General features: G+C 36.5%; 1 protein-coding gene across 2 annotated transcripts in view; it reads left to right on the forward strand.

Moving 5' to 3' along the window:
- KIF16B (kinesin family member 16B) overlaps positions 1-15,079 on the forward strand; it is a 148,346-nt gene that overhangs the window by 75,229 nt on the left and 58,038 nt on the right. For both annotated transcript variants that reach the window (XM_010574790.1, XM_010574791.1), the window contains 3 exons: positions 101-189; positions 8,955-9,008; positions 10,594-11,943. In XM_010574790.1, the coding sequence (XP_010573092.1) occupies positions 101-189; positions 8,955-9,008; positions 10,594-11,943 (1,493 nt within the window). The remainder of the gene's footprint in view (positions 1-100; positions 190-8,954; positions 9,009-10,593; positions 11,944-15,079) is intronic.

A 15,079-nucleotide genomic window follows, 5' to 3' on the forward strand; every position in this document is an offset into this window, starting at 1 on the left:
GCTTCACATACTTTAGTTAATATTTCATCAAGTGAAACAACGTAAGTTTGTAAGTACATCAGTGTTTGTCTAATATGTTTATTTTATGGTCTGTTGTTAGAGTGGACTGCTGTCTTCCTTCAGCTTGTCTATGACAGATCTTTCAAAATCTTGTGAGAACTTGTCAGCAGTTATGCTTTATAATCCAGGGTGAGTATATTCTAAAATGCGGTTGTTAAAATTCCAACCATTCTTCATTTTAGTGGTTTGAATGTTCCAAATGGCAATAATAGTAGAAAATATTTTGTTCTCAGGTTATGCTTGTTAAATAATGGGCTTCTGAATGAAGCCAGAACTTTTCAGAAATGTTATTTGAACTAGTCCATGCTAGAAAATGGGGTGAAGGGACACTGAGGAGCTTTCCATCCTGCTTAAAACTTCCTTTTACCTGGGATTTCTCCCAAATAACGCAAGTGTAACTGCACCAGTGAACACCCACACTGATAGATCTAGCATAAAGGAAGTTGTAGTACCTGGAATCTGGGAGACAACATTTGCATTATAACCAAGGCAGTTCAGCACAATAATGATACAGCAAATTTTACATTTATACTTTCTTCAGAAATACAAGTTAACTATTTTTCCTGAGAAAAATGCATTGTAAACTGAAAATTAAGATTTCTTGAGTTTGTATAGTACCAATACAATCATAAAAAGGCTGGGAAATGCATGTCTTATGTTCTCACCTATATAACTCCTAGTAGGTGGCCAAGTTAGGATGTGGAAAACAGTTTTATTATATAGTTAGAATGACATAGACTGCTTATTGTAGAGAAGCTGTTTTTAATGTTTTTACCAGTGTTCTTAAAGTGACTTACGGAGAATTGACGGCGTTTTGTTCTAATTTTTTTTTCAATAACTAGTGCCTGTGTTTTGAATTGAGTGTGAGATGAGGCACTTTAACCACCTATGCACTTTTGAAAAATTGGCTGTAAATTGAATTATAGGCTTGGATAGTGCAGCTTTACTCCCAAGTTTTACTGTGGGGTTGCTCTTTTTCCATTAGCATTTAGGAAGATTGGACAGGTAATAATAACTTCAAGTTAAACAATGTCTTAAATACAGTGAGTATGTGTAATAACACTGATAAATTACATCTTTTTTTTTCAGACAGAGCTGAAGGAGAAGGTCAAAAAGTTTATGTATGTTTTGCTATTTCTTTAGCTTTTCCAATAGTTCAATCTAAAAACTTCTAGTGATAGTTGCTAGTACTATATTTTCTGTGGGCTGAGGAAAATTCCTGGCTCTTGTTTGTTACCTCTTGTTATTGATCAGCTACCATGGGCTTTTCCCCGACTAATAATGTTACTCTGGTACAATACTGTTATGAATAATTGCATTATACTGCTCAGTACTGACCTTGACTTTGCAGTCAGCATAGAGTAGGACAGACAGTTTCAGCATTGCTTCACTTTTACTCTTTCAAATTTGCAGCAAAATATAATGGCATGGGCAAGGCGCAGTTGAAGGTGGACTTAAGAATGATTTCCCTGCCCAAGAAGTTCATACTGTCTTCAGATAATGCCAAATTGTGTCTTATAGAGAGGATTTTTCCTGTAACTTATTTAAAAAACAAAAAACAAAAGAGAGAGTGAGAGAAAGTCTGGAGAGATACTTGCTTGTCTCAGATGGAGTAGATTGCAGCAAATTCTTCTTCCCCCTTGATATGTTCTGTGGAATATAGCTTCTTTTTTCCTTATCAGTTCTTCAAACATCTTGCTTTCCTGGAAATTGAACAGTGTGAATAATATAATTAAATTATCAATGTGTGCAGCAATTCTTAGAAACACTGCCGTTTTTCCCATCTGACACTTCTTCTAACTTTTATTTTCCTTTCTTGGGTGTGATTACGAGAGCATTGTTGCTGCTGAAATTGAGGCTAAGATTGGGTGAAATACCTTTCATATTCCTGAACACTTTCATGTCTGTGTTTTATTAGACTAAACTACAAGCAGAGAGTTAACTATTGATATTCTCCTGCTAGTCTGCATTCAATTAATCTTTGTGAACTGGCTTGCAGGAATAGGTATTTTGTCCTGCTTAATTTGTAAACACAAGAAAGGATTATGCCTAAGGCTCACATTACAGGAGGAATGTAGGTCTGCATGACTGTCACTTGTTTGTGAGCAATAAAACCTACCTGAGGTTGTTCCATAGTCACCATTATGTACATATGTTATTCTAAGCAAGGAAGCTCATGAGTCATAGAATAGTTTGGGTTGGAAGGGACCTTTTAAAGGTCACCTCGTCCAACCCCCCTGCAATGAGCAGGGACATCTTCAACGAGATCAGGTTGCTCAGACCCCCGTCCAACCTGACCTGGAATGTTTCCAGGGATGGGGCATCTACCACCTCTCTGGGCAACCTGTGCCAGTGTTTCACCACCCTCATTGTAAAAAATTTCTTCCTTATATCTAGTCAAAACCTACCCTCTTTTAGTTTAAAACCATTACCCCTTGTCCTGTCACAACAGGCCGTGCTAAAAAGTTTGTCCCCAGTTTTCTTATGAGCCCCCTTTAGGTATTGAAAGGCTGCACTAAGGTCTCCCTGGAGCCTTCTCTTCTCCAGGCTGAATAGCCGTAACTCTCTTAGGCTTTCTTCATAGGAGAGGTGTTCCATCCCCCTGACCGTTTTTGTGGCCCTCCTCTGGAGCCGCTCCAACAGGTCCACGTCTTTCCTGTACCGAGGGCTCCAGAGCTGGATTCAGTACTCCAGGTGGAGTCTCACCAGAGTGGAGTAGAGGGGCAGAATCGCCTCCCTCGACTTGCAGGCCTCGCTTCTTTTGATGCGGCCCAGAATATGAATGGTCTTCCGGGCTGCGAGCGCACATTGTCGGCTCACATCCAGCTTTTCACCCACCAGTACCCCCAAGCCCTTCTCAGCAGGGCTGCTCTCAATCCCTTCATCCCCTGAGCCTGTATTGATACCGGGGGTTGCCCTGACCCAGAGGCAGGACCCTGCACTTGGCCTTGTTGAACCTCATGAGGTTCACATGGGCCCACTTCTCGAGCTTGTCCAGGTCCCTCTGGATGGCATCCCAACACTCAGGCGCGTCAACTGCAGCACACAGCTTGGTGTCATCTGCAGACTTGCTGAGGGTGCGCTTGATCCCGCTGTCCATGTCATTGATGAAGATATTGAACAGTACTGGTCCCAATGGTTGCGTATCCAAAACCAAAACCTACCAACCAACCAACCAAAAAAAAAAAAACCCTAACAAAGCAAACCTCAAATATGACTGTTTTTACTGCTTTCATGACTGCTGCAAAGAGAAGGTAGGCTCTGAGGTTTGCACTGCCACTTAACTGAGCCCTGGTCTTAAAAATCATAGAAGAAAGTTATCTTCCATAACTGATGCATCTTTATGGACAGCAATTTGGCAACAGCAGCTTTTGAGCTTACTCTGGGGTTCCATGACTGTTTTAAATTTATTTGTGTTGATGCTAACACTGTTTCCTTTCCATCTCCTCCTTTGTGACAGCACTGGGGTTTTTCTGATCTTGTGGTGAGCTTGTCCCAAGGAGATAATTCTGCAGAAAGTGTTGCTTTAGGGGGAACAGGTGGGCAGGGTAAATGCAAGTTAAAGAAAAGAATACATTTTGAATAAAGCAGACACCAAGCATTTAGGCCTTAGTAATAATTCAAAGCCAATGGCATTGTATTTGTAAGGAGTTAGGCAGCTTGCAGGTGCTTGAGCTGTGTACTTCCAGCTAGGAATGCTGCTTAGCAAGTACAGTGCTGCAGTGGTTATTCTTCTGAGTGGTGACTCTGTTCAGCCTGGGTAAAACATTCAATAAATCTGATCTCCAGATATCAAAGGCAGGGTAATTTTACCCAAGACGTTAGGTGGGGGTGAGCATCTTGCTTCCTCGAAAAGTGCAGATGGAAAAGAATACCCTACAGTAAATTTGGTTTAGACTTTTTTTTTTTTTTCCATCAGGAACAACGTAGGACGTGGTCCTTTGGTATGACCCTTTATTACAATAGATTGTAGTGTCAGTTTCTCCTAACGTAATGGTGCTATACTGTCCACCAGCAGTGTACATCTGGATTCAGTAGCTGGTCCTCTGTTTTTTGGGGTTGTTTTTTTTTTTGCAACTTCTGTAGCTGACTAGCATTCTGCCTATTGTTAATTTAGCACTTTCAAGACCACCTTTCTTCCAGTTTCAGTTTTGATAACCTAAAGACTGGTAGCTAAATTTGCAATTTCTGTAGGTTGCAATGAACAGCTTGTAAGATCTCGCATCTAGCAATCAATGGGAAAAGAGCCTTTGGGGTATTATCTTCAGTTGTTGTGAAAGCAGATAAATGATGGATCTTGCTTACTATATCTGTATCTTTCCCATGTGAAAATCAGTGTTATATTTAGTTGTGTTTTCAGATGGGTGGTCTTTGTGCGTGGCTTTTGTTGGGGGTGTGTGTGCATGTGTGTGTGTTTTGTTTGGCTGTTGATTTCCCATATGTGGAGATAGTTGCATAAAATTTTGGCTTAACATGCAAAATTCTTTGTTCTGCTTGTTCCCAGTCTTTGTCTTTAATCTGATGTCATGCAACACTGCTTCAGATAATAAGCTTTGGATAAAATAGAATTTTGCACATAGATTTATGCTGAAGATTTAATTTGTGGACCTTTTGTAAGCTACATTATACTGTAACTCTAAAATCACTCATGAGAAACCTTGGTCTTGTCATGGATTTAGCATGGGGGTTTTTGTTTTGTTTTTTAAATTAATTTCATAAATTGGGCTACTGAACAGCATTGTAACATCTTTGTAGTCTTGCCAGTACTCAGTCTTTCCTAACAGATGTAGTACCAGATAGCACTTTTGTGCTGTGTAAATTAAGGTATTGTAGTACTGTGCTAGTAGAACTGACTTCCTTTCTCTGCAGCTTATCAACACTGCTCTTATCACTAGATATGCCATGTTTTCGAGGAAAATAGTGTCTATTTAATTCAACACTGATCAGATTATGTTCCTTTGTGGTAGATCTATGAAAGAAGAAAGAGTGGATTCTAGTCTTTAATATCTCTATGTTTCTTTCTTTTTAATTTCAAGCTAATATTTTTTTCTATTCACAGTGGTGTTCATATTAATAAAGGGAGTAGGGGTTATGTGAAAAAGATTTTTATTACGGGTAGACTAAACCAGAAAACAGCAGTATTGCATCTGTGGTTTGTTGTTATAGCCAGTGATTTTTTCAGTGATGCTGAGATTTTTTTTTTTACTAGCTTCTTCAATAAACAAGGTTTCTGCAATCATTGACTGCCTGTCCTGCCTCCCCAGATTATCTCCTATCCTGAAATAACTTTGAGCCCATAACCAGTTTTAAGCAAATATTGCAGAGGTAATGGTCTTAAAAAATGGTGAATTCCTAAATATATTGAGAAAACAGGCAGCCAGCTAAGGAAGGCAGGCATTAATATTACCCCTGCAGAAATAAAGGCTCCAGTGTGAGCACCTTTGAGAGAGAATAGAGACACTGTGAATAACCCCTAGGTAGGAGAGCCTTCAGTGGAGCTCAGACCTTCTTAGGCACCACAGAATTTATGTAGCAGCAAAACACCAGGCTGTGTTAGCCCTTCTCTTCATAGGGGTATTTACTTGTCTAAAATGCTTTAAATGTGCATTTTTAAAACAATTGGGTGTAGCATTTGGAAGCTGTTGAATGGAGTGTTGATGATGATCCATATTTGGCTTTGGGAAATAGCCATTTTCACTGAAGAAAGAACCACTTTTGCATAGTTAATTCCTCTTTCCTGAGCAACCTTTTGAATACGACCAGTTTTTATTTCAGTGTAAGGTAAAACTGATTGTCATGACACCACTGTTAAAGGTATTAGAGACAATTCCTCACAGAGAAAATCACAGAGTTTTTACCACTGACCAGTTTTTATATCAGACTGATTCCTGTGATGGCTGATATTCCTTGTATCAGATCTCAGTCAAAAGCTAGTTACTGTTTTATGCTTATTTAAAATACATTTGCCAGATTTTGTGTTTTATAGGACAGTCAAAATATCAAAAGATTTTTGCTCTAGCTTTGCACATTAAGTTAGCCGATGTGAAACATTTTATATCATTATGGCTTAACGAAGCATAGTGTCCTGGTTTTGGATGGGATAGAGTTAATTTTCTTTCTAATAGCTGGTATAGTACTATGTTTTGGATTCAGTGTGAGAAGAATGTTGATAACACACTGATGTTTTCAGTTGTTTCTAAGTAGTGTTTAGACTAAGTCAAGGATTTTTCAGCTTCTCATGCCTAGTCAGCAAGAAGGCTGGAGGGGCATGAGAAGCTGGGAGGGGACACAGCCAGGACAGCTGACCCAAACTGGCCAACAGGGTATTCCATACCATGTGACATCATGTCCAATATATAAACTGGGGGGAATTGGCCTGGGGGAGGATCGCTGCTCGGGAACTAACTGGGCATTGGTCTGTGAGTGGTGAGCAATTGCATTGTGCATCACTTGTTTTGTATATTCCAATCCTTTTATTATTATTGTCATTTTATTATTATTGTTATTATCATTATTAGTTTCTTCCTTTCTGTTCTGTTAAACTGTTTTTATCTCAACCCACGAGTTTTACCTTTTTCTTTCCAATTCTCTCCCCCATCCCACTGGCTGGGAGGGAAGTGAGTGAGCGGTTGCGTGGTGCTTAGCTGCTGGCTAGGGTTAAACCATGACACATGGGAATACTTGTAAATCATCTTTGCCAACTGTCTAAGCAAAGATGATCTACGTCTGACAGTGCTCAACAGACATCTGCATTTCCACAGACCAGAGCTATATTCCTCAGGGTCTATATTATTTTCAGCTGAAGTAATGAATATAGTGCCATTTGTTAGCCAAGCCCTAGGTAAGAAGTGATAACTAACATCTATGAATTCCAGAGGCAGCAGACCATAGCCGAAGCAAGGGCTTATTGAGGTATAGCTTAAAAAAAAAAAAAATAAATAAAATAAAATAAGCACATGGTAACAATTGAATTAAGCTTTTGCTTTCTGAAGGTCCCTTAAGATTGCTTTTTGTTCTCTTGCATAACTTTCTGGATTTTGCATTGCTGCAACAGAAATTGTGATCAAATTAAAAATACTAAGTTGTTGTCATCTCTTCTTGTGCTGAAATATTGAGATAGTGCCCATCCTAGACATAGTTTTAATGCAAATGTGAAGGGGCTCTTGGTGAGATATTTACATGAGGTCTCTGGTTATCTGGAGTTGTGTATAAAAATCTACATTTGCTAATCCCTTAGGCATTGTAGAAGGCATTTTTTAGAATGAATTTGTGAGAAATAGGGAAAAATTGATTTTGTTAAACTAGTTTTTCTCCGCCATTGCAGCAGTTAAAGATACTTCCTGAGCACGTAGGAATCAAAGTTCGTTTAAATTGCTTTGTAAACTTTAGATTATTGTTCTATTTTTTGCATGTTTCCAAGGGCAATTCCTTTTTGTCATAGGCATTTGTATGATTTTAGAAAGAAATATTAAACATAACCTACTTTTAAAAAACTTGGTTATATAATTGTGGTCATGACATCTTAAACTGCAGTTCCTCACATACTTAAAGTTAACTTGTGGTGCAGTCTTCATTTTTTTCAGTGTTTATGAACGTATCTCACTAATCTGCAAGCTCCTTAAGGTGTAACAGGTCTGAAGTAACTGGGTATTTGTGTATTTGGTTGAATATTTAGTCCACATATAGGTTCTCTATATTCAACCAAATACACAAATATCCAGTTATTTCAGACCCGCTACAGCTTTCTGAAGGTGTTTGTATAGTTGGACTAAGTTAAGTAAGCTCAGAAAAACCCTGAAACTCTGAAGCATTAGAACATGTTATTCAGAAAACGATGCAACAGAATCACTGATATTTATCCCCTTTATTATATTGATAGGATCTGAATTCACATTTTCCTTTTTTATTTAAAAAAGCATAGAGATATTATTTTCAGAAACTTCCTTAAAAAACATAAATCATTCAAAGGTAATTAAAATAAGAGGCCTTCTGTGGAACTGTAATAAGAGCTGATATTGAAAATGACATAAAATACTCTCCTGTAATTATTCAGAACCTTATCAAATACATTAAGACCTCAAAATATTTTAGATAAATGGGTTTGGATTGTGTTCTGTGCTTGAATGTTTCATTTTGCAGGAATTTGAGGTTTTTCAACCCTGCTGGTTACATCATAGTAATATTTTGGGTTTCAGGGGTTTTTTTTTTTTTCCTTTGGAGGAGAAGGAAGAACTGCGAGCATGTGGTAGCATACTTTTGTAGCTCTTTCCCTTCTCAGAAGTGGCCAAGTTAATAAACCACATCACTGGCATTTGAAAAATGTGTTTAGAAAGAACAACTTAAATTTTACTTTTGAATAGTAATGTGATGATTGTTCTATTAATCTAACCAATTTAACCTCTAATAAAAAAAACTGTTGTTGACTTTAAAATCTTCTGTACGGCTAATGTTTTTTCTATCAATTCCTTTCTTAATTGATTGCTCTGTTTCCCTCTGCCTCCCATGGCAGTCTTTTCCCTGTAAAAGGACCGATCTGTCTAAGGTAGAGAAATTCAGTTTCTATGTATTGATTGCCATGTCCGCATGTAGTTAACTTGCAGAGGCTATGCTAATAGTTTATCTGTCTTGTTTAACTTTACTTTTTAAATAGTTCGGGGGGGGTTCAGAAATTAAGTTACTTTTTTGTTGTATTTGGGTCAGACAGCATGATATCTAATTTGTAACCCTAATGAAGGAAATATTTTCTGCTATTGTAGAAAGTAGTTTTTTAAAACTTTTGATTTGTACTATTGTTATAATCTTCTAAACAGACACTGAATTGCATCATGTCTTCCTATTTTTTGTGATATTCAGGAATTAATAACCTTTTTATTGTGTTCTTTTTTTAAAATCAGGCTAGAATTTGAGAGGCAACAACGAGAGGAGCTTGAAAAATTAGAAAGTAAAAGGTAACATTATTCTCTGTGGTCTTTATGTACATGTGTGTGAATATATATACACATTGTAGACTCATTGAAATGATTAATTTGGAATCATGTTGTTACTCAGCAAGCAGAGGTTCCTGATATAAATAATTTTATCTTGTTTTATCTTCTGTGAAGATTTTGGTTATTTTCTTGAACTGCTCATTCTTACTGATCAGTAACAGACAAGCTGAATTGTAGCTAAATGTGATCTTTAGCAAGGGAAACACCAAATACAAAGGTGTAAGGATGGTAGATCATACAAATGTATTACTTTCGCTCTTAACTTTCATTATGTTGTTCTAAAAGATGGCAAGTTATATTCTTTATTCAGATCTTTCTTTTATTATTTAGTTGCCTTTGGAGTGAATCTTCATTAGGACAACTAATGCTATAAACTCTGCTTCTCTTAAATATAACTGTAGCGCTGGTATGAGCATACTAATCATACTTATCAGGACGTTATTTAGAAATCAGTTTGAAGTGCAAAGGAAAGTATTGACCTCAGCTGGCAAATGGAGCTGACTGTTCTGGCTCATCATACCTGCTAAGATTTTTAGAAGTAATAGCTCTTACCTTGTTGCAGATCACAGCATTGATTAGATTCATAAGCTGAAAGACACTTTCTGCCATCTCAGCTTTAGACTGCTTGCTCCATTTTGAAAGAGCTGTTAATGTATTTGGACTAAGCTAAGTAAACTCAGAAAACCCCTGAAACTCTGAAGCATTAGATGATGTTATTCAGAAAATGATGCAACAGAATCACTGGTATTTATCCTCTTTGTTATGTTGATAGGATTTGAATTCAGATTGCGCTGAAGTTGTTTTGCTTGTGCTTTAATTTATCTGATGTTAACTTTTTGCAAAATAACCAGCTGACTTGCAGATTATCTCTACGTGTATTCAGGTAATAGCATTATGGGGATAATGGTGACCTTCAAGTCTTAGTCTGTCCTCATTTGGAATCCACTAGAACCTTTAAAAGAGAGATTGCACAGGACATAATAATTTATCTTAAAGTAATTTCTCTCTCGAATACATCTGTTCCTAAGCTTATAATCCTGTTTATCAATAATTCAGTTGGGTTCACCTAAAGAGAAGACATTGTTTTAATTCATCAGTTGGCTTAAATTTGGTGAGGCAAATTTCTAATCAAGTCCTTTTATACATATTGTGTATATGAGAATGTATGTATACATAAAAATATATAATTTACTCTTCACTGTGTGCACTCGTGTTCTATCCATATTTTTATTGGATTTGACAGAGCTAATAGTCTAATTTTCTAATGTAAATGCTATGTAACATGTCTTCCTATAATTTCATATATCCACAACTTTATATGTTGAAATAGACTATAAAAATCTCTTTACCATTTGTCTCATGCATTGAAGTCACTTCGAAGCAATGCAGGATCTTAACCTGTGGCAAACCAAAACTATTAAAAAAAGAAACCATTACATATACTGCAAAATCCTTGTCCAAACATTTTTAACTTCTAAAGGATATGTTGTCTTTTGGAAAACAAGAAAGAAAAGTTTGAATTATTGCATGTAATTTTTTACTGTAGGAAACAAATAGAAGAGATGGAAGAAAAACAAAGGTCTGACAAAGCAGAACTTGTAAGAATGCAGCAAGAAGTAGAGTCACAGCGCAAAGAAACAGAAATAGTACAGCTGCAAATTCGAAAACAGGAAGAGAGTCTGAAACGGAGAAGTGTTCACATTGAGAGCAGGTTAAAGGATTTGCTGGCTGAAAAAGAAAAATTTGAAGAAGAGAGATTACGGGAACAACAGGAGATAGAGCTTCAAAAGAAAAAGCAGCAGGAAGAAATTTTTGCCCGGGTCAAAGAGGAGTTGCAGCGACTACAAGAACTTAATCATAATGAAAAAGCAGAGAAAATGCAAATTTTCCGTGAACTAGAAAAACTTAAAAAGGAAAAAGATGAACAGTATATTAAGCTGGAATCAGAAAAAAAGAGACTTGAAGAACAAGAAAGGGAGCAGGTGTTGCTGGTGGCTCATCTAGAAGAACAGCTTCGAGAAAAGCAGGTCATGATAGAACTCCTGAAGAGAGGGGATGTACAAAGAGTTGAAGAAGAGAAAAGAGATCTTGAGAATATTAGAGAATCTCTTTTGAAAGTCAAAGAAGCCCGATCTGAAGGTGATGAAAACTGTGAAGAGTTAGAAAAAGCACAGCATGATTTCATAGAGTTTAAAAGGAAACAGCTGCAACAGTTGACTATTTTGGAAAAAGATTTAGTTCAGCAAATGGATCACCTAGAAAAGGAACTAGCAGATGAAACTCTGGAACAATTAAAATTTGCACATGAAGAACATTTAAATGTCAAGAGAGATGATGAAAACTGTGTGGATGCCGTACTCAAGGCTGAGGAAGTTGACAAGATAAAGCCAGCGGAGTACAGGCTCCAATCTAAAGTACGCCAGCTTGAGTATCTGAAGAGTAATCATTTGCCAGCTCTGCTGGAAGAAAAACAAAGAGCTTCTGAAGTCCTTGATAGGGGCTTGTTAGGGTTAGATAATACTCTCTATCAAATAGAGAAAGAAATAGAAGAAAAAGAGGAGCAGCTTGCCCAGTATAGAGCTAGCACAAATCAACTGCAGCAGCTTCAAGAAACCTTTGAATTCACAGCCAATGTAGCTCGTCAGGAAGAAAAGGTTCGGAAAAAGGAAAAAGAAATACTTGAATCAAGGGAAAAACAGCAGAGAGAGGCGCTGGAGCAAGCTGTTGCTAAGTTAGAAAGGAGGCACTCTGCTTTGCAACGTCGTTCAACAATAGACTTTGAAATTGAAGAGCAGAAACAGAAGCTTGCCACCTTGAACAACAGCTGCAGCGAACAGGCAGGTCTGCAGGCTAGTCTAGAAGCTGAGCAGAAAGCCCTTGAACAAGACCGAGAACGGTAAGTGTTGTGGTAGCTTCCATTTATTAGAACCTATCCACAAAAAGTGAATAATTTTATACCTTAGATGTTGAGAGAGTGACTTGTTCTGTGTCCCAGTATTTGAGTTTCTTCAGGAATTTCAAGTAATTTACCCAGAATTGAAAGTCTATAGTTTTTTTTAAAGGATTCTTGCTCACTCATTAATTTTTACTGTGTTCAAATGCTTATCCCATTCTCAGCAGTATAGTATTTGCATTAGCCATCACAGTACTTAAATAGATTATTTTACCTATTTAGAAAACTCAGCCAACCTTATGTTCTGCCCTTATGAAAACATGTACCATCTAACAACTTTTTTCTCTTAAAATATTAATGTATAACATTTTGTTTCTTTATTAGTAACAAGTTAGATGTTTGTTCAAGATTTGGAGACTGATAGTTATGGTAGACTGCCAACTGTCTCTCTCAACTGATGATATATTGAACACTTCTGGTATTCAAACAGGTGTAATATTTAAATTTTTGTTATTGGTTTCAGGGCTATATAAAATAGACTAGCCATATATCCCTGTAAAATTTGATGGTGGTTTTTAAGCTTATTGGAAAATATACAGAGGCTTTAATACAGCTCTATGTGATGACAAACCCTTTTAGGTACAGAAGCAATGTCATCAGTTATAATATCTGGTAGCGTACATTCAGCCTAAGTATGGGAAGCTCAGAGAAAAGTGATTCAGGTAAGGGAGGATCTTTCTATGGGGAAGAAGAGGAAAGAATCTTTTGTTTTATTTTTGGCCTGAGCAAAAATCCACTGGGATTAATGCATTTAGTCCATGCAGTATGGAAAAAAGGGCGGAATTGCCATTTTAAATGTGTTGTCTGATTTGCTAATGCTAGAGCTTTAAAACCTGTGATTATTGGTGAAACAATGAAGAGTTTTTTCTTGAGGTAGCATTTGTCATTTGTTTTTTTAATATTCCACTAATTACCTGACTCTTCTTTCATAAGCTCTCCAAACAGATGCTTGATTAGAAAAAACACCTAAAAAAAGAAAATTGCCTATAGCCAAATTGAAGAGCTCTTCTGTATCCTCTTCCTGTTAAACCATTATCAGAAGAGAATAGTTCCTTTCTATACCCTGTGTAAAGGTCACTTTTTCAACATTTAGAGCCCATTATGTGTGTTTTTAGTCGAGCAGTTTCAATACTGATTTATCATTTTGTTGTGGATATTGCCATTATTTTTCATAATTGTCCTGAACATAAAATCTGGTTTTCTATACTAAGCATCTCACTTGGCTTAAGTCAGCTATGAAGACTGGAGGTTCCACAAAAATAGACAGCTAGTTAGCCCTCAAGAGATTGCCGAGTTGTGTGATAAGTGAAAAAATACGTTGTCAGCTAGAAGACTGAGGCGTGGAAAAGATACCAAGAAAGTGAAAAGGTCTTCCCCCCCCCCTTGGATTTTTTTCTTGTTTACTTTAAAGTCCTCTTGCACAAACTAAATAAAACTTTGAAGTCTTTCAGTGAATTGCCCAGGGGCCCGAATAATTCAATTCGGAATGTTTTTATGAATGTTGAGGCAGAAGAAAATCTTAAGATACATGATAGTATGTTAAATGCTTCGGGCTATTTATTGCTCTTGTGTTTGAGTTTACACTTCACAGTACACGATGTCTTGGGTGCTATAGTAAACATATGAATTGTATATGTTGCTTATTTATCTAGAAACCATTATGTGATGATGTGCTCTGGTTCAGATCAGTGTTAACTCTGAAAATGTTTAAATGCAATATTCATTTGAAATGCTCTATGAATCTAAGTCCATCATAACTGGATAAAATGTTTTTTTTTCCAGTTTGAATAATGTTAGCTCAAATTCTTTTGCTTAGAGGGATGACCCCCAAAACAATAATTTGAAGTTAACTTATACTGGAGTAATGCATACATGTTTTGTCTTTACTGGCAGAGGTTTGTGGCAATAGAATTAACATAAAGCAACTGTAGAGTCATCTTTGAGACAACGGGATGTATCGCTGACAAGTGGCAAGGTGCACTTTAGTGTACTTACTCGTGGATGCATCACACGGCTGGATAAGTTTATAGCTATAGAAAGTGATATCTTTTGATAATAGGATGTTTACAAATCAAGAGATAAGCTTTGTTCCTTTAACATAATTCTGATTTTTGTGGTTAAAATGATTTTCCATAGATGCAAACACTCTCCTATATCCATCAGCCATTTTCCATCCACTTTTCCTCAGGATGCAAAATTGTTTTGCTGCTAATCAAAAGAAACAGATGGCTTCTGGCAGTGCTGCAAAAAGTACTCTAAAAATGAAGTAACAATTCAGCCTGCTTTACTCCAGCCTAAGCCTCAGCATTCATCATCTCTTTAATTTTCTGGTTTGACCTCTAGGGTGGAATAAAGTAGTTGTAGCATTGTACTTCAATTTAGATATATACAATCGTAGGATAAGTGGTAGAATCCCAACTTTGCATAGTTTCCCCTGCTTTTGCGGGAACTTCTTTTCTTTTGTTTAATTTTCAGGTAAACTCTAGAAAAACAATTACCTTTGGAGATAAAAGTTGTAATGGAAATGGGGAAGATTATTACTGTGTTACTAATATAATCTCAGCTACATTACAAGTGAAAAGTATGTTCTGCAGATAACTTTGTTATAATATAGTTTAATTTGACTAAGTGATAAATATTGCAAGAAGTGCTTCTTATTTTAAACTAGATGCCTCAGGCATTTTCAGTCAAAAATACAGTATCCAATTTTACATATTCTATTCTGTGCATAAATCTGGTATGAAATTTATTTGTTAAAAAAAATGAGGAGGTTTCCACTTCAAAAGTTGATTAATTAGGTATATATAAAATAAATACTAGATGTTTTATTTTGTATGTAAATTTTATAAAATACATATACAGACAAAAGGAATAACTAGAAAATAAGATTTATATGTATAGTATACAATTTAAAGATTTTCTTATAGATATGTTTTGCCACATCATTGTTTTAGGTTGTCTTTGGTTTTTTTGGATTAGTGCTGTATTTTGAGTTTTTAATTTTTCCCCTCCATTTATTCTTTTACTTCACACTGGAAGCTAATAGCTGAGGTCATTGATAGAGGTCTGTAATGAGGAA

The sequence above is a fragment of the Haliaeetus leucocephalus genome, unplaced genomic scaffold (assembly GCF_000737465.1).
Source record: "Haliaeetus leucocephalus isolate CR32 unplaced genomic scaffold, Haliaeetus_leucocephalus-4.0 Scaffold450, whole genome shotgun sequence".
NCBI lineage: Eukaryota > Metazoa > Chordata > Aves > Accipitriformes > Accipitridae > Haliaeetus > Haliaeetus leucocephalus.